The 19,293-nt window shown below is 43.6% G+C and overlaps 1 protein-coding gene and 1 long non-coding RNA gene across 5 annotated transcripts in view; one reads left to right on the top strand and one right to left on the bottom strand.

The window, feature by feature from the left end:
• Positions 1 to 223: 223 nt before the first annotated feature.
• The window catches only part of LOC139536401 (homeodomain-interacting protein kinase 1-like), a 28,710-nt gene continuing 9,640 nt past the window's right edge, over positions 224 to 19,293 (bottom strand). Inside the window, exons 7-14 of one of the 4 annotated variants that reach the window (XM_071336910.1) lie at positions 17,425 to 17,543; positions 16,987 to 17,130; positions 12,636 to 12,790; positions 12,174 to 12,317; positions 11,779 to 11,952; positions 8,879 to 9,075; positions 6,021 to 6,139; positions 224 to 5,783 (exon numbers count right to left, since the gene is read on the bottom strand). In XM_071336910.1, coding sequence (XP_071193011.1) covers positions 5,346 to 5,783; positions 6,021 to 6,139; positions 8,879 to 9,075; positions 11,779 to 11,952; positions 12,174 to 12,317; positions 12,636 to 12,790; positions 16,987 to 17,130; positions 17,425 to 17,543 — 1,490 coding nt within the window. In that variant the 3' untranslated portion in view covers positions 224 to 5,345. Of the gene's footprint in view, positions 5,784 to 6,020; positions 6,140 to 8,878; positions 9,076 to 11,778; positions 11,953 to 12,173; positions 12,318 to 12,635; positions 12,794 to 16,986; positions 17,131 to 17,424; positions 17,544 to 19,293 lie in introns of all 4 variants that reach the window. The other 3 variants (XM_071336909.1, XM_071336911.1, XM_071336912.1) reach the window with 3 other exon arrangements.
• Positions 11,789 to 13,869, top strand: LOC139536403 (uncharacterized). Its single transcript, XR_011667297.1, has 2 exons — positions 11,789 to 11,925; positions 12,164 to 13,869. It is a non-coding gene; the product is annotated as an uncharacterized lncRNA (long non-coding RNA).

Below are 19,293 nucleotides of genomic sequence, written 5' to 3'. Positions count from 1 at the left end.
GACAGGATGAAGACCTGTGTGTAAAATTAATTCAAACATAAATCATTTAGTAAGTTACTATATACTGTATGTAAAACATAGGTCTATTTCCTTTCAGTTTAAACTAAATGTTTGCGTTCACTATCAATATGAGAAGTTTAGCTAACTATTGAATTAATGATAGCCTGACACCAAAGCCTGTTAACTATGATTAGCGTTGCTTAGAGTCAAGAGACAAGACACATGGACTTCTGGGTAATTTATTTGAAAACAGTGATTGGGTTGATTTGATGTTGACATTATCCTCACCAATAACCTGATTACTAAATGCATTGTGCAACATAATGACAAAGACAAGACAGTACAGTATCAAGAAAAAAGACCAGAGAGTGTTTTTGAAAACAATAAACTCCACCCAGGTGAAGATATTCTGACGTTCTCTGCAGAACCAGTAAAATGATCCCTTTAAACAGCAGTAAGAACCTTCAGTCCCAATAGAACACTGGGAGAGTTCCGTCCGAGTCTGATAATGTACTTCTGTCTAAAACCACAGGTGACAAAATGAACCAAATCGTTTTCAGTAGGTCAGTTTAAGTTGTAAAGCAGTTTCCTGGCTGATCGATGAGCGATGTGACTTTCCATCGTTCAGCCTCATTATTACAGTCCAAACAAACATTAAAACGCCCAGTTTGTCATGTGAAGACCTGGGTTCAATTACTATTTGAAATCATTTCAAGTACTTTAAACTGAATGTGCCTGTTGCAATTGAAGCAATAGAATGTCACAATAGTATTTTAAACCAGGTCTGGTGGTGTGAAGACTAGAGCGTGACTGTCTCCCTACATCATTACCAGGCTGTGTACATCATTACCAGGCTGTGACAGAATAGACTACATCATTACCAGGCTGTGACAGAATAGACTACATCATTACCAGGCGGTGACAGAATAGTCTACATCGTTACCAGGCGGTGACAGAATAGTCTACATCGTTACCAGGCGGTGACAGAATAGTCTACATCGTTACCAGGCTGTGACAGAATAGTCTACATCGTTACCAGGCTGTGACAGAATAGTCTACATCGTTACCAGGCTGTGACAGAATAGTCTACATCGTTACCAGGCTGTGACAGAATACACTACATCGTTACCAGGCTGTGACAGAATACACTACATCGTTACCAGGCTGTGACAGAATAGTCTACATCGTTACCAGGCTGTGACAGAATAGACTACATCGTTACCAGGCTGTGACAGAATAGTCTACATCGTTACCAGGCTGTGACAGAATAGTCTACATCGTTACCAGGCGGTGACAGAATAGTCTACATCGTTACCAGGCTGTGACAGAATAGTCTACATCGTTACCAGGCTGTGACAGAATAGTCTACATCGTTACCAGGCTGTGACAAATAGTCTACATCGTTACCAGGCTGTGACAGAATAGTCTACATCGTTACCAGGCTGTGACAGAATAGTCTACATCGTTACCAGGCTGTGACAGAATACACTACATCGTTACCAGGCTGTGACAGAATAGTCTACATCGTTACCAGGCTGTGACAGAATAGTCTACATCGTTACCAGGCTGTGACAGAATAGACTACATCGTTACCAGGCTGTGACAGAATAGTCTACATCGTTACCAGGCTGTGACAGAATAGTCTACATCGTTACCAGGCTGTGACAGAATAGTCTACATCGTTACCAGGCTGTGACAGAATAGCCTACATCGTTACCAGGCTGTGACAGAATACACTACATCGTTACCAGGCTGTGACAGAATAGTCTACATCGTTACCAGGCTGTGACAGAATAGACTACATCGTTACCAGGCTGTGACAGAATAGTCTACATCGTTACCAGGCTGTGACAGAATAGTCTACATCGTTACCAGGCTGTGACAGAATAGTCTACATCGTTACCAGGCTGTGACAGAATAGCCTACATCGTTACCAGGCTGTGACAGAATACACTACATCGTTACCAGGCTGTGACAGAATAGTCTACATCGTTACCAGGCTGTGACAGAATAGCCTACATCGTTACCAGGCTGTGACAGAATAGCCTACATCGTTACCAGGCTGTGACAGAATAGACTACATCGTTACCAGGCTGTGACAGAATAGTCTACATCGTTACCAGGCTGTGACAGAATAGTCTACATCGTTACCAGGCTGTGACAGAATAGTCTACATCGTTACCAGGCTGTGACAAATAGTCTACATCGTTACCAGGCTGTGACAAATAGTCTACATCATTACCAGGCTGTGACAGAACAGACTACATCATTACCAGGCTGTGACAGAATAGACTACATCATTACCAGGCTGTGACAGAATAGTCTACATCATTACCAGGCTGTGACAGAATAGTCTACATCGTTACCAGGCTATGACAGAATAGACTACATCATTACCAGGCTGTGACAGAACAGACTACATCGTTACCAGGCTGTGACAGAATACACTATGTCGTTACCAGGCTGTGACAGAATAGTCTACATCGTTACCAGGCTGTGACAGAATAGTCTACATACAACATACTCATGATTTAAATGAAATGATCCATCGCATCAGTGTCAAACAACCATACATTTCTGTCTCCCTCTCCTTCCATTCAAACGTCTTACCATCCATCCCGTGCGGCACGAGCCACCAACAAGACCGTCTTGTGTGACGGCTCACATTAACGACAAAACATAATTTAAACTCACAATAGAGAAGGTTTAGAACTTAGAACATGTAGAACTATAAACACAGGTGTTTAGGCTATATGTAAAACAATATAATACAACTATTATCAGACCATATTATGGATGTCACTGGATTAGTTTGGGTTATATAAGGGTACTAAAGACACAAGGATCACCGTTAGAAGTTATTTAGGTTAGCATATAGCTAGCATCTCTAGCTAGTTAGCCAGCCATGCTAAAGACACACAAATCACCTTTAGGTAAACTAGAAGATTCCAACCGTATACGCTCTGCTATATGGTTGGAAAGGGCTTTTGTTGAGATTAAGACACTGGTGAGCTGTTTTCGTCCTCATGCTAGCCAGCATGTGGCTACTGCTAGCTAGCATGAGGACGAAAACGGAATCACCTTAAGTGCTTTGTTTAAATGAGCAAGTAGCTAGCATCTCTCTAGCTAGCCTGCCATGCTAAAGATACTTGGATCACCTTTAGACCAGCCTTGGGTAGCTAAAAGCTAGCATCTCTCTAGCTAGAGTTAGGCTACAAGGGTCTCCTGTAGGTTTTCTTTAGATTAGCTAGCATATCTAGCTAATTAGCTAGCAGTAGCATCTCCCTAGCTAGGTGTGCCGTCTCTCTAGCTACGCCTTTCTAGCCTCTCCTACATTGTCTGACGTCAGATAGCGCTGACGGCCGTCTGCACTCGGGTTGAGGGACGGGCGTCGCGTAGGAGTGACGCCATTTGACGTGAGACAATGAGCTCTCCTATTGCAAGGAGACACAGCTAGGGCCTATTCAGGAGGCTGCAACGCTACAGGTAGCTCACAGACCAGCATAGCTGTTATATACTGTACATTTATGCCATGTAGAACACAGACTCGTGTCATATTCCTACATTTCATATGGAAGTGCATTTCATATGCCTCCTGATCCTTACATTTCATATGGTATAGAAACACGTTTTGTATCTCCAGTATTCTGTGTTTCAGTTCACTGACTGGTCCCCTAGAGGAGACTAGTGCCCTTTAAAACACAAAGCCTTTTAAATAAACACAATTTATAATATATATGATATTAAAAACCAGAACGCCTCAATCTACATCCAATTAAAACAGGGATAAAACAAAACAATTATACTTTTTCTACTGGGAAAAATAACAGTACAATATCACATAATAATATTACAAAAGGTCAGAAAGCTGTTAAACCAGTTTGAGGTGAACCACTGCTTAACAGAAAGCTGTTAAACCAGTTTGAGGTGAACCACTGCTTAACAGAAAGCTGTTAAACCAGTTTGAGGTGAACCACTGCTTAACAGAAAGCTGTTAAACCAGTTTGAGGTGAACCACTGCTTAACAGAAAGCTGTTAAACCAGTTTGAGGTGAACCACTGCTTAACAGAAAGCTGTTAAACCAGTTTGAGGTGAACCACTGCTTAACAGAAAGCTGTTAAACCAGTTTGAGGTGAACCACTGCTTAACAGAAAGCTGTTAAACCAGTTTGAGGTGAACCACTGCTTAACAGTAAATAAAATGCAGTAGTGCAAATGCAGTAGGTACCCCCCCCACCCCTTTCCATAGCCCTCCCGGATTCATCCACAAGGTGAAGTGGGGGGGGTCTTATTGCCCCTTCAGAGTGTGTGTGTGTGTGAGGGCCATAGTCCTACACATTATTGCTCCCCCCCCCGCCCCATCTCTAGCCCCAGTATCATGACATCATCAGTAGGTATACTGCTCTACCATAGCCACGTTCAGTTGCAAAACGTTGTCCCAACGTTGCAGATAAAAAAATGTCATGAATAGTGTCGACGTGATCTAGAGCTGGGCGATAAGGACAAAAAAAAATCCACATCGGGATAAATGACCTGAATTGATTGGATAAATAGAAAGAAGCCTATATAACAATCTACACCACCATATGGTTTTAATATCCTTTAAAGGCCCAGTGTTGTCTAAAACGTTTTTTTCCCCCTGTGTGGTTGGAATAATACTGTGAAATTGTTTTAAAAAAAAAAAAAAAAAAAAAATATGATGCCCTTTAAATGTAAAAACTGTTTGAAAAGACCGTCTGAAATGTCCTGTTTTGGTGGGATGGAGTTCTGAGCGTGTCTGGTGACGTCACCAGGCGGTTAATTAGTTAATAGACCAATAAGAAAGAGTTCCAAAACTCTGCCAATAACAGCTAGTTTTCAGTTTCCCCTCCCCACTCAGACCACTCCCAGACAGCCCTAGCAAAACTCTTACTTGAGAAATTGCTCTTTGCTATTTAGCTTTCTGTTTATTTTTGATTATTTCAATTGAAAACAATCACAGTAAGGTACTTAATTCTTACACAGAAATGACTTGATATTGAGATAAAAACGGCAGCATTGGGCCTTTAAACTACTACTACTTTGACGATTGTAGCCATCAATTGTTCTATTAACAATCACCCATATTAGTAAACTTATTTCATTTCAAACTTCACGTTTCTCTAGTAGAGGCTACTTATTGTAATGAATGATATTAACAAAATGTCTGCGATAAGTGATCGGTATAGTCGGTGTCGATCATTTTTGGTTTATCATCCCAGCTCTAATTTGATCTGCAATTCACAGACATGTTTGTTCTACATAGGATGTTTTTCTATCTGAACGTTCCAAAACGTTGCATTGCTGCTGAAAGCGGCCCACGTCTCATCATAAGTAAGGGTACTGTCCCAACCGTCGAGGGCTGAGCTGGTATGCGCTGTAGGCTTCAGCCCGGGGCCTCACACTAATGTATGGGGGCCCAGCAGTAAACTGGTGCTGATAGGTTGCAGGAAGCCCCACCCCATGGATCATCCCTGACCCCACCGAAGACTCCTTCCTGGTCCCTGCGTCACTCCGGGCCAACCCAGAGGCTCCGTAAGAGACAGTGGGAGGGGCATAGGTGGAAGGGGTGGGGTGGCCACGCACCAGGAACTGTTCCATGGCCTGAGAGGCGGAGGCGGGGAAGGTGTAGAGGCTGGGGGCGGAGCTTAGGGAGGGCGCTTCCTGAAAGGTGTAGTGGGAAGCGGGGCTAGGGGGGTAGGTTGCCTGGCGACGCAGGTTGCCGTGGGAACGGTCCTGAGACGAGGATGAGACTACAGGCTGTACCTGGAGAAAGAGAGGCAGGCAGACAGACAGACTGCATCAGAACATGTCTTTTGCCAAATATCTCAATGAAAATAAACTGTATAAACAAAGGAAACATTTTACATCACTGTTTAAAAATTAAAATAGACAATCAACTGTTCTACACAATACATTTCTATCTGAATGTTCTGTAACATGTCACAGTGGCCTGGGGCACACCTGCTAGTAAGAGAGGATACTATTGGCTGGCCGACTCACCTGGCTGAGGTTGAGAGGATGTGATTGGCTGGGGACTAGCTTATGGCGGTCGCTGTTGTCACCACTACAGGGCTGTCGATTGGCCCGCTTGGGCTTGATGTAGGAGCTCTGGAGTTGCCCTGGAAACCAACCAGGAAGAGACAGAAAGACATGGTTAGAAATACAGCTTTCAACGAAAACACTCAAAACTGGTTTTAAAGCATTCTGTGCCTCTGTACACTGTATTTGTGATTCTAAACTGTACAGAGGTGTGGGTATGTCCTAGTGTTGTCAAGATACCAGAATTTTGACTTTGATACTGATACCAGGTTTAGTACCACAATACTCGATACCATCACAATACCAAAACAATACTAAGGCAAAAAAAAGGCATTTGAAGCAGACAGTCAGCTACTGCTCTGTTCAATCGTTGGGCAACTGTTGAGTTCAATATAACATTTGCATTTTACTTTAACATTTAAAACCGCAAGCATTAATGAATGAATTATACAATCAATTTGACCTAGTTCTTTTAAAACCAATTTAGCAACATAACGGTAATAATTTATTTGAATGGTAAATCTCTATTGATAAACTGGGTAAATCAAGATGTAGCCTAGGAGTGTGTGCATACATTGAGTTATTGAGCTTGTTTTTGGCTGATTTCATGGGGCTACAGATGACAAACAATCTGTTTCCTTCATGCAGCTACAGATGACAAACAATCTGTTTCCTTCATGCGGCTACAGATGACAGACAATCTGTTTCCTTCATGGGGCTACAGATGACAGACAATCTGTTTCCTTCATGGGGCTACAGATGACAGACAATCTGTTTCCTTCATGGGGCTACAGATGACAGACAATCTGTTTCCTTCACGGGGATACAGATGACAAACAATCTGTTTCCTTCACGGGGCTACAGATGACAGACAATCTGTTTCCTTCACGGGGATACAGATGACAAACAATCTGTTTCCTTCACGGGGCTACAGATGACAGACAATCTGTTTCCTTCACGGGGATACAGATGAAAAACAATCTGTTTCCTTCACGGGGCTACAGATGACAGACAATCTGTTTCCTTCACGGGGATACAGATGACAGACAATCTGTTTCCTTCATGCGGCTACAGATGACAAACAATCTGTTTCCTTCATGCGGCTACAGATGACAAACAATCTGTTTCCTTCACGGGGCTACAGATGACAGACAATCTGTTTCCTTCATGCGGCTACAGATGACAAACAATCTGTTTCCTTCACGGGGCTACAGATGACAGACAATCTGTTTCCTTCACGGGGATACAGATGAAAAACAATCTGTTTCCTTCACGGGGCTACAGATGACAGACAATCTGTTTCCTTCATGCGGCTACAGATGACAAACAATCTGTTTCCTTCCATTTGGGACTTATTTTATTGTACCGATCAACAACATTTGCATAATAGTAGCTTCTGTGCGTTCTCTTTAACCAACATCATCTCTTTAATGACATCATTTACGAGGCAGTCAATTCGCTGAGGCAATAGATCATTATTGTGAGAGATGTGAGAGAGAAACTGAATAAGTGAATGAATAAAGTTGTTGGGGCAATCAGCTTTAAAATGAGCATATTTTACATTATGGTTTGCATATCACAAACAAAGTACAAGGGTAGCGAATTGATGTTATCTTTAGCTTTCAGCTAGCAGGGAAAGTTAGCCTACAAAGATGGAAGCTAGCGGTATCTTCTTCCATTGTAAAGTGTTGTAGCCTGTAGGGACATTGTTTTGCGAACAGTAATGAACAGTTTCTACATGCAGCGTAACATTATTCAAATGTGTTAACTTCTGGGCAGCATGAGTGGGGAGCTAACATGGTACAGTCCAGACTCCCAGGCTAGCAGTGAGTTAGTGGAGCTAACATGGTACAGTCCAGACTCCCAGGCTAGCAGTGAGTTAGTGGAGCTAACATGATGCAGCACAGACTCCCAGGCTAGCAGTGAGTTAGTGGAGCTAACATGATGCAGCCCAGACTCCCAGGCTAGCAGTGAGTTAGTGGAGCTAACATGGTACAGCCCAGACTCCCAGGCTAGCAGTGAGTTAGTGGAGCTAACATGGTACAGCCCAGACTCCCAGGCTAGCAGTGAGTTAGTGGAGCTAACATGATGCAACCCAGACTCCCAGTGCAGGCTAGCAGTGAGTTAGTGGAGCTAACATGATGCAGCCCAGACTCCCAGTGCAGGCTAGCAGTGAGTTAGTGGAGCTAACATGATGCAGCCCAGACTCTCAGTACAGGCTAGCAGTGAGTTAGTGGAGCTAACATGGTACAGCCCAGACTCCCAGTGCAGGCTAGCAGTGAGTTAGTGGAGCTAACATGATGCAGCCCAGACTCCCAGTGCAGGCTAGCAGTGAGTTAGTGGAGCTAACATGATGCAGCCCAGACTCCCAGTGCAGGCTAGCAGTGAGTTAGTGGAGCTAACATGATGCAGCCCAGACTCCCAGGCTAGCAGTGAGTTAGTGGAGCTAACATGGTACAGCCCAGACTCCCAGGCTAGCAGTGAGTTAGTGGAGCTAACATGGTACAGCCCAGACTCCCAGGCTAGCAGTGAGTTAGTGGAGCTAACATGATGCAACCCAGACTCCCAGGCTAGCAGTGAGTTAGTGGAGCTAACATGATGCAGCCCAGACTCCCAGTGCAGACTAGCAGCAAGTTAGTGGATCAGGCAAGTTGCGCTTGATCCCTGTGACACATCTACCGAAAGCAACACATTCTATTACCGAACCATTTTTCATGATCTAGTATCGAAAAAGTACATAACTTTCGGTATACCGTGTAACACTAGTATGTCCTGTGTGTGTGTGTGTGTGTGTGTTAGACGAGTGTGAGCCATCTCACCCGTCTCAGTAGGCTGGGTCTTGACAGATGGTGCCACCACGGCCAGTGACCTGCCCATAGACGTCCCCCCTCCCCGGAGGTGTGTGAGAGTGCTGGAGCCGGCGAGGAGGCGGGGGGTGAGGGGGCTGGCCGTGGAGGAGTCAGAGTCGTGGACCGTCAAACAGCTGATCACGTTAGTCCTCTGAGCCGGACCACAGCTGTTAAACAGACGAACACAGAGATTCATACATTTAGAGACATACATTAAGAGATACAGTACCAGTCAAAAGTTTGGACACACCTACTAATTCAAGGGTTTTTCTTTATTTTACTATTTTCTACATTGTAGAATAATAGTGAAGACATTGAAACTATGAAATAACACATATGGAATATGTAGTAACCCAAAAAGTTTTAAACAAATCAAAATATATTTTATATTTGAGATTCTTCAAAGTAGCCACTCTTTGCCTTGATGACAGCTTTGCACACTCTTGGCATTCTCTTAACCAACTTCACCTGGAATGCTTTTCCAACAGTCTTCAAGGAGTTCCCACAAATGCTGAGCACTTATTGGCTGCTTTTCCTTCACTCTGCGGTCCAACTCATCCCAAACCATCTCAACTGGGTTGAGTTTGGGTAATTTGTGGAGGCCAGGTCATCTGATGCAGCACTCCATCTCTCTCCTTCTTAGTCAAATAGCTGTTACACAGCCTGGAGGTGTGTTGAGTCATTGTCCTGTTGAAAAACAAATGATAGTCCCACTAAGCGCAAACCAGATGGGATGGCATATCGCTGCAGAATGCTGTGGTAGCCATGCTGGTTTAGTGTGCCTTGAATTCTAAATAAATCACGGACAGTGTCACCAGCAAAGCACCCCCACTCCTCCTCCTCCATGCTTCATGGTGGGATCCACACATGCGGAGATCATCCGTTCACCTAATCTGCGTCTCACAAAGACACGGCAGTTGGAACCACAAATCTCTAATTTGTCCTCATCAGACCAGAGGACTGATTTCCACTGGTCTAATGTTCATTGCTCATGTTTCTTGGCCCAAGCAAGTCTCTTCTTATTGGTGTCCTTTAGAAGTGGTTTCTTTGCAGCAATTCGACCATGAAGGTCTGATTCACACAGTCCCCTCTGAACAGTTGATGTTGAGATGTGTCTGTTACTTGAACTCCGTGAAGCATTTATTTGGGCTGGTAACTCTAATGAACGTATCCTCTGGCTCTTCCTTTCAGTCAGTTTCATCATAGCGCTTGATGATTCTTGCAACTGCACTTGAAGAAACTTTCAAAGTTCTTGAAATGTTCCGGATTGACTAACCTTCATGTCTTAAAGTAATGATGGACTGTCATTTCTCTTTGCTTATTTGAGCTTTTCTTGCCATAATAATTCTTTTTTTCTATTGAACCTTTATGTAACTAGGCAAGTCAGTTAAGAACAAATTCTTATTTACAATGAAGGACTAACCCAGACGACGCTGGGCTAATTGTACGCCGCCCTATTGGACTCCCAATCCCGGCCGGTTGTGATACAGCCTGGATGGCTTCGGGTAGAAGCTGTTGAGGAGCCTTTTGGTCCTAGACTTGGCGCTCCGGTACAGCAGAGAAAACAATCTATAACTTGGGTGACTGGCGTCTCTGACAATTTTATGGGTTTTCCTCTGACACCGCCTATTATATAGGTCCTGGATGGCAGGAAGCTTGGCCCCAGTGATGTACTGGGCCGTTCGCACTACCCTCTGTAGCACCTTACAGTCAGATGCCGAGCAGTTGCCATACCAGGCGGTGATGCAACCTGTCAGGATGCTCTCGATGATGCAGCTGTAGAACCTTTTGAGGATCTGGGGACCCATGCCAAATCTTTTCAGTCTCCTGAGAGGGAAAAGGTTTTGTCGTGCCCTCTTCACGACTGTCTTGGTATGTTTGGACCATGATAGTTTGTTGGTGATGTGGACACCAAGGAACTTGAAACTCTCAACCCGCTCCACTGCAGCCCCGTCTATGTTAATGAGGGCCTGTTCGGCCCCCCTTTTCCTGTAGTCCACGATCATCTCCTTTTGTCTTGATCACGTTGAGGGAGAGGTTGTTGTCCTGGCACCACACTGCCAGGTCTCTGATCTCCCTATAGGCTGTCTCTTCGTCGTTGGTGATCAGGCCCACCATTGTTGTGTCGTCAGCAAACTTAATGATGGTGTTGGAGTCGTGTTTGGCCATGCAGTCGTGGGTGAACAGGGAATACAGGAGGGGACTAAGTACACACCCCTGAGGGGCTCCAGTGTTGAGGATCAGCGTGGCAGACGTATTACCTCAAATACCTCGACTAACCGGTGCCCCGCACAATGACTCTGTACCGGTACCCCCTGTATATAGCCTTGATATTGTTATTTTACTGCTGCTCTTTAATTTTTGGGGGGTATTTTTTCTTAAAACAGCATTGTTGGTTAAGGGCTTGTAAATAAGCATTTCACCTGTTGTATTCGGCGCATGTGACAAATTTGACAATGTAGAAAATAGTAAAAATAAAGAAAAACCCTGGAATGAGTAGGTGTGTCCAAACTTTTGACTGGTACTGTACATTAGACACATACATTAGATTCATAGCAACAACAGAAATAAAGATGGTAGATGATGGTGGATAGGATGATCAATTCTAGTCCATTCAGATCAGATTTTCATCTGTTTTAGGAAAACTTTAATAATTGTTTTACCATCATTTGTGGACGACCTATGCTCCTCACTGAATTAAAGGGTTTAATTCAAGTAAGTCAGTGAAATTGTTGCATATCAACAGAGATTAGTTAGGCTCGATGATAGTTTTGATAGGCTATCATCTGCAAACCATCTATAAAGGAACTGTCCACAATAAACCAACAGTCGTTTGTGATTGGAGAACACACACAGGAATATGACCTCACCTGGCGGGGTGGAACTTCCTCTCGTCTTCCTCATCTGAGTCGCTGTGGATGGTGATGACGCTGACCGCCGGGCTGGGCGTGTCTGAGATGATGATTGGCTGAGAGAGAGCTGCCACACTGCAGGTGGGCGGAGTCAGCATGGCGTTGGTGAGCAGCGGCACACCAGACACACCCCTGGATACACACACGCAGGGATAAGAAACGTACTTAGGTACACACTAGTTGATAACTGTTACTATATAGTTGATTGTAACTAGTTGATAACTGTAACTAGTTGATAACTGTAACTAGTTGATAACTGTAACTATATAGTTGATAACTGTAACTAGTTAATAACTGTTATTAGTTGTTGTGCCACGATCTATCCATAGCCTTTCTCTTCCAGTCAGTTGTACCTGGTGGTTCTGTTGTTGCCGCGACGACCCTTGGCCCTCTTCCCCGCTCCGCTCCTCTCCTGCTGTGACCTCTGGGTGGCCTGACCCCGGCTAGGGTCAAAGGTCGATTGACTCTGCTGCAGTACTCCCCTGTACTGAGACCCCCTACACACACCACACACACATCTGAGTACCCCTGCTTTTCTTCAGACCTGGGTTTCAAATACTGTTTCTGTGCCTGTGAGTTTGCCTGGCTTAAATCAACCAATAGAAAAGTCCCAAAACCGCAAACCCCACCCATCTGGCACTCCAGGCAGAGAAGTAAACGCTCAAAGTTTTTTAATATTTTTGTTTCTCTTTTTCTGGGATAGTTACACCCTGACATGATCTGGGTAATAATCCTATTGATGGACTGACTTCTGTTCCCTTATATAAAGAGGTCTATTCTGACAGACAGCTATGTAACCATGGTGATAACCATACCTCCAGCTGTTTGTGTGCTGGGCTGTGTCCGGAAGGAGCGTCTCTACGGGAGACTCCGCGACAACCGTCTGGTGGGAGGAGCCGTGGATGGCCACGCCAGGAACCTGCTGCCATGACGACGGGATGAGGATCTGCTGGGTGCCGGCGGGCCAAGCCTGCTACAGAGAACACACACACACATAAACACACAAAAACCAGTTAGCATTCATTCCAGTGTATATCTGTAATATCACATGAAAGCAGTGCCTGGTCAGAATTGTCCAGAAGAGCCGATGAGTCAACCTGGAGCTAGTAATCAATGTCAGGAAGAGGGATGAATATTTTACAAATGTTTCATCCCGAGAATAAATCACTTTTCTCCCAGGTAACCCAGTATTTCCCGCCAAAACTGTAAGTGTCCTTGGAAAAGCTTTATAAAGCATATAAATTGGCCTATATCTGTATTTGATTAGAGCTTTGATTGAAAATTCTAGCCTGATTTTATGATCTCTACATTAACAACATTTAAAGGAAATCCAAGACCAAACGATTATGCCGTTATCTAAGACGTATATAATATATATGTAGGCCGTCATTGTAAATAAGAATTTGTTCTTAACTCACTTGCTTAGTTAAATAAATAAAAAACGCACAACAGAAAATCCAATATAATATAGTTATGTGGTTGTAGAGTAGTGGTCTGAGGGAACACACTTAATGTGTTGTGAAAAGTGTTTTGAAATGTAATGTAGTAATATTTTAAATTATATATAAGTTCCTTAATGTTGATGGACCCCAGGAAGAGTAGCTGCTGCCTTGGCAGGAACTAATGGGGATCCTTAATAAACCCCAGGGAGAGTAGCTGCTGCCTTGACAGGAACTAATGAGGATTCATAATAAACCCCAGGAAGAGTAGCTGCTGTCTTGGCAGGAACTAATGGGGATCCATAATAAACCCCAGGAAGAGTAGCTGCTGCCTTGGCAGGAACTAATGGGGATCCATAATAATTTCCAATACCAGACTCTTATGATTGCTAAATACTGCACAATTTAAACACCAATCCCCCTTCCCCAAAACACGTGTAAATATTGGACGATAAACTGTGCCTTCCTGTATTATACTGATGCTCAAATGTTTATTATTTTCTTCTGAGACATTTACTTTATGTTGGTATTCTTATATTTTTTATTATTTGTTGTTGTTGCATCGTCCAGAAGGAATCTGTATGTAAGCATTTGGTTGGACGATGCATAGCATGCCTATCCTGTACATACGACTAATAAAACTTAAAACTTAGAGGTGAGTTAGTTACTGATTAGGCAAAGAGAGAGAGAGAGACACAGAGACAGAGACAGAGCGAGACGGACAGAGAGAGACAGAGAGAGAGAGACGGAGAGACAGAAAGAGACAGAGAGAGACGGACAGAGACACAGAGAGACAGAGACGGAGAGAGAGACACGGAGAGAGAAAGAGAGAGACGGAGCTATATGGCTGCTGACTAGCTCTCCACATCACCGATGTCATGGGAGTCTGGGAGCTGATAAACTGGACAACTACATCCAACAAGAAAGGAAGGACGGAGGGATACACTAACTAGAACCTTCTCCTGATCGCGGTGCCAATACCGTTGAGCTGAAAGGAAAGGCGAAGAATGGGTCGAGCTGTTAAGGAAAGATGTGTCTTAGCCGGTGTCTCCTTTAGGGAAAAGAGATGAGAGGAAGGAGGGGGGAGAGGGGGAACAAGCAACCACAGGAGGCTTCAAGTAAAGTGAAGACAGGCTTCTGTGCTGAGGACATCATGCCTCCATGTCCTCAGCACAGTAGAACTACAGAAAGGAGGGGAAGAGGGTGTGTGTAGGCGCCACCGCACTGCAAGAGAGAGGAAATGACAGACTGAGAAAAAGGAAACGGGGACAGAGAGAGTAAAAGGTAAGAGACAGAGATAATCAGAGTAGAGACAGAGAATGAGGTAAGAGACAGAGATAATCAGAGTAGAGACAGAGAACGAGGTAAGAGACAGGGATAATCAGAGTAGAGACAGAGATAACCAATAAGAAGAGTCCCCTAAGCAAGCTGGTCCTAGGGCTCTGTTCACAAACACAAACACACCCCACAGAGCCCCAGGACAACAGCACAATTAGACCCAACCAAATCATGAGAAAACAAAAAGATAATTACTTGACACATTGGAAAGAATTAACAAAAAAACAGAGCAAACTAGAATGCTATTTGGCCCTAAACAGAGAGTACACAGTGGCAGAATACCTGACCACTGTGACTGACCCAAACTTAAGGAAAGCTTTGACTATGTACAGACTCAGTGAGCATAGCCTTGCTATTGAGAAAGGCCGCCGTAGGCAGACATGGCTCTCAAGAGAAGACAGGCTATGTGCACACTGCCCACAAAATGAGGTGGAAACTGAGCTGCACTTCCTAACCTCCTGCCCAATGTATGACCATATTAGAGAGACATATTTCCCTCAGATTACACAGATCCACAAAGAATTCGAAAACAAATCCAATTTTGATAAACTCCCATATCTACTGGGTGAAATTCCACAGTGTGCCATCACAGCAGCAAGATTTGTGACCTGTTGCCACAAGAAAAGGGCAACCAGTGAAGAACAAACACCACTGTAAATACAACCCATATTTATGTTTATTTATTTTAACTTGTGTGCTTTAACCATTTGTACATTGTTACAACACTGCATATATATAATATGACATTTGTAATGTCTTTATTGTTTTGAAACTTCTGTATGTGTAATGTTTACTGTTCATTTTTATTGTTTATTTGACTTTTGTATATTACCTACCTCACTTGCTTTGGCAATGTTAACACATGTTTCCCATGCCAATAAAGCCCCTTGAATTGAATTGATAATCAGAGTAGAGACAGGGAAAGAGGTAAGAGACAGAGATAATCAGAGTAGAGACAGAGATAATCAGAGTAGAGAAAGAGGTAAGAGACAGGGATAATCAGAGTAGAGAAAGAGGTAAGAGACAGAGATAATCAGAGTAGAGAAAGAGGTAAGAGACAGGGATAATCAGAGAACGAGGTAAGAGACAGAGATAATCAGAATAGACAGAGAACGAGGTAAGAGACAGAGATAATCAGAGTAGAGACAGAGAAAGAGGGAAGAGACAGGGATAATCAGAGTAGAGACAGAGAAAGAGGTAATCAGAGTAGAGACAGAGATAATCAGAGTAGAGACAGAGATAATCAGAGTAGAGACAGAGAAAGAGGTAAGAGACAGAGATAATCAGAGTAGAGACAGAGATAATCAGAGTAGAGACAGAGAAAGAGGTAAGAGACAGAGATAATCAGTAGAGACAGAGGTAATCAGAGTAGAGACAGAGAAAGAGGTAAGAGACAGGGATAATCAGAGTAGAGCCAGAGAAAGAGGTAAGACACAGGGATAATCAGAGTAGAGACAGAGATAATCAGAGTAGAGACAGAGAAAGAGGTAAGAGACAGGGATAATCAGAGTAGAGACAGAGATAATCAGAGTAGAGACAGAGAAAGAGGTAAGAGACAGGGATAATCAGAGTAGAGACAGAGAAAGAGGTAAGAGACAGAGATAATCAGAGTAGAGACAGAGATAATCAGAGTAGAGACAGAGAAAGAGGTAAGAGACAGGGATAATCAGAGTAGAGACAGAGAAAGAGGTAATCAGAGTAGAGACAGAGAAAGAGGTAAGAGACAGAGATATTCAGTAGAGACAGAGATAATCAAGAGTAGAGACAGAGAAAGAGGTAAGAGACAGGGATAATCAGAGTAGAGCCAGAGAAAGAGGTAAGACACAGGGATAATCAGAGTAGAGACAGAGATAATCAGAGTAGAGACAGAGAAAGAGGTAAGAGACAGAGATAATCAGAGTAGAGACAGGGATAATCAGAGTAGAGACAGAGAAAGAGGTAAGAGACAGAGATAATCAGTAGAGACAGAGATAATCAGAGTAGAGACAGAGAAAGAGGTAAGAGACAGAGATAATCAGTAGAGACAGAGAAAGAGGTAAGAGACAGGGATAATCAGAGTAGAGACAGAGAAAGAGGTAAGAGACAGAGATAATCAGAGTAGAGAAAGAGGTAAGAGACAGAGATAATCAGAGTAGAGACAGAGAAAGAGGTAAGAGACGGATAATCAGAGTAGAGACAGAGATAATCAGAGTAGAGACAGAGAAAGAGGTAATAGACAGAGATAATCAGAGTAGAGACAGAGAAAGAGGTAAGAGACAGAGATAATCAGTAGAGACAGAGATAATCAGAGTAGAGACGGAACATTATTGAAAGGGAGTGAGTAAGAAGAGGGTTGAACTGGGTGAGCGAGGAGGAGGAGGGAGAACGTGGAGGTGTGTGTGTATTTTACCAGCACGGTGGCAGTGTGCTCCAGCAGAGTGGAGTGGCCGGCATCACAGCCCAGCCCCAGGGGAACAGAGTACTGGGAGACTACGCCAGCTACTGTGGGGGGGTGGGGGTGGAGGGTGGCCACCATCAGGGGTGTGCAGGAGCCCTGGGAGGTGGAGGGGGGGGGGGTCAGGAAAGGGTGGAGGGTTAAATAAGTTGGCAGAGACTCTTATTCCTCGGGTTGATGAACACTCATTCTTTTCGACCTGTGGAAGCTGTCAAGGTAATGACGATGGTCGATGGACGGGGAGAAGAGGAGATATGAGCCCAACTCCAACAACCTTTCAACAGGAATATAATGTTCTAGATTCTTCTGAGCTACAGGACCTGGAGTTCTCAGACACAGACAGACAGACAGACAGACAGACAGACAGATACACAGACAGACAGACGGACGTACCTGTGTGAGCATGGCAGGCTGCAGCTGCAGTGGCTGTGTTGATTGGTTCTGGTTCACTATGGGGGCTGAACTGTTCATCCTCACTGGGAAACTAGAGCTCTTATTGGATGACTGGAGACCTGCAGACAGAGGAACAGCCAATCAGTGACCACCACTACACCATGACATCACAAGTGTTACTAAGTCCCAAGTCATTCAGACGTACAGTTGAAGTCGGAAGTTTACATACACATTAGCCAAATACATTTAAACTCAGTTTTTCACAATTCCTGACATTTAATCCTAGTAAAAATTCCAAGTCTTAGGTCAGTTAGGATCACCACTATATTTTAAGAATGTTAAATGTCAGAATAATAGTGGAGAGAATGATGTATTTCAGCTTTTATTACATTCCCAGTGGGTCAAAAGTTTACATACACTCAATTAGTATTTGGTAGCATTGCCTTTAAATTGTTTAACTTGGGTCACACGTTTCGGGTAGCCTTCCACAAGCTTCCCACAATAAGTTGGGTGAATTTTGGCACATTCCTCCTCACAGAGCTGGTGTAACTGAGTCAGGTTTGTAGGCCTCCTTGTTCGCACACAATTTTTCAGTTCTGCCCACACATTTTCTATAGGATTGAGGTCAGGGCTTTGTGATGGCCACTCCAATACCTTGACTTTGTTGTCCTTAAGCCATTTAGCCACAACTTTGGAAGTATGCTTGGGGTCATTGTCCATTTGGAAGACCCTTTTGCAACCAAGCTTTAACTTCCTGACTGATGTCTTGAGATGTTGCTTCAATATATCCACATAATTTTCCTACCTCATGATGACATCTATTTTGTGAAGTGCACCAGTCCCTCCTGCAGCAAAGCACCCCCACAACATGATGCTGCCCATGCTTCACGGTTGGGATGGTGTTCTTCGGCTTGCAAGCCTCCCCCTTTTTCCTCCAAACTTAACAATGGTCATTATGGCCAAACAGTTCATATTTTTGTTTCATCAGACCAGAGGACATTTCTCCAAAAAGTACGATCTTTGTCCCCATGTGCAGTTGCAAACCGTAGTCTGGCTTTTTTATGGCGGTTTTGGAGCAGTGGCTTCTTCCTTGCTGAGCTGCCTTTCAGGTTATGTCGATATAGGACTCGTTTTACTGTGGATATAGATACTTTTGTACCTGTTTCCTCCAGCATCTTCACAAGGTCCTTTGCTGTTTTTCTGGGATTGATTTGCACTTTTCGCACCAAAGTACGTTCATCTCTAGGAGACAGAATGCGTCTCCTTCCTGAGCGGTATGACGGCTGCGTTGTCCCATGGTGTTTATACTTGTGTACTATTGTTTATACAGATGAACATGGTACCTTCAGGCATTTGGAAATTGCTCACAAGGATGAACCAGACTTGTGGAGGTCTACAATTTTTCTTCTGAGGTCTTGGCTGATTTTTTTTGATTTTCCCATGATGTCAAGCAAAGAGGCACTGAGTTTAAAGGTAGGCCTTGAAATACATCCACAGGTACACCTCCAATTGACGTCAATTAGCCTATCAGAAGCTTCTAAAGCTATGACATAATTTTCTGGAACTTCCCAAGCTGTTTAAAGGAACAGTCAACTTAGTGTATGTAAACTTCTGACCCACTGGAATTGTGATACAGTGAATTATAAGTGAAATAATCTGTCTGTAAACAATTGTTGGAAAAATGACTTGTGCCATGCACAAAGTAGATGTCCTAACCGACTTGCCAAAACTATACGTATCTAGATGGGCTCCGATACAATACAGGAACGATACGTTTTAGTTTGAAACGATTCGGTGGGATTCGGTTTGATTACAGAATGAATCGATGCGACTCGGTTCGATACGATTCGATGCACTAACATTTGGTGC

Source organism: Salvelinus alpinus, chromosome 12 (assembly GCF_045679555.1).
Source record: "Salvelinus alpinus chromosome 12, SLU_Salpinus.1, whole genome shotgun sequence".
Classification (NCBI taxonomy): Eukaryota; Metazoa; Chordata; class Actinopteri; order Salmoniformes; family Salmonidae; genus Salvelinus; species Salvelinus alpinus.
The sequence above is the reverse complement of the archived record's forward strand: the minus strand, read 5'-3'. Positions and strand labels throughout refer to the sequence as shown.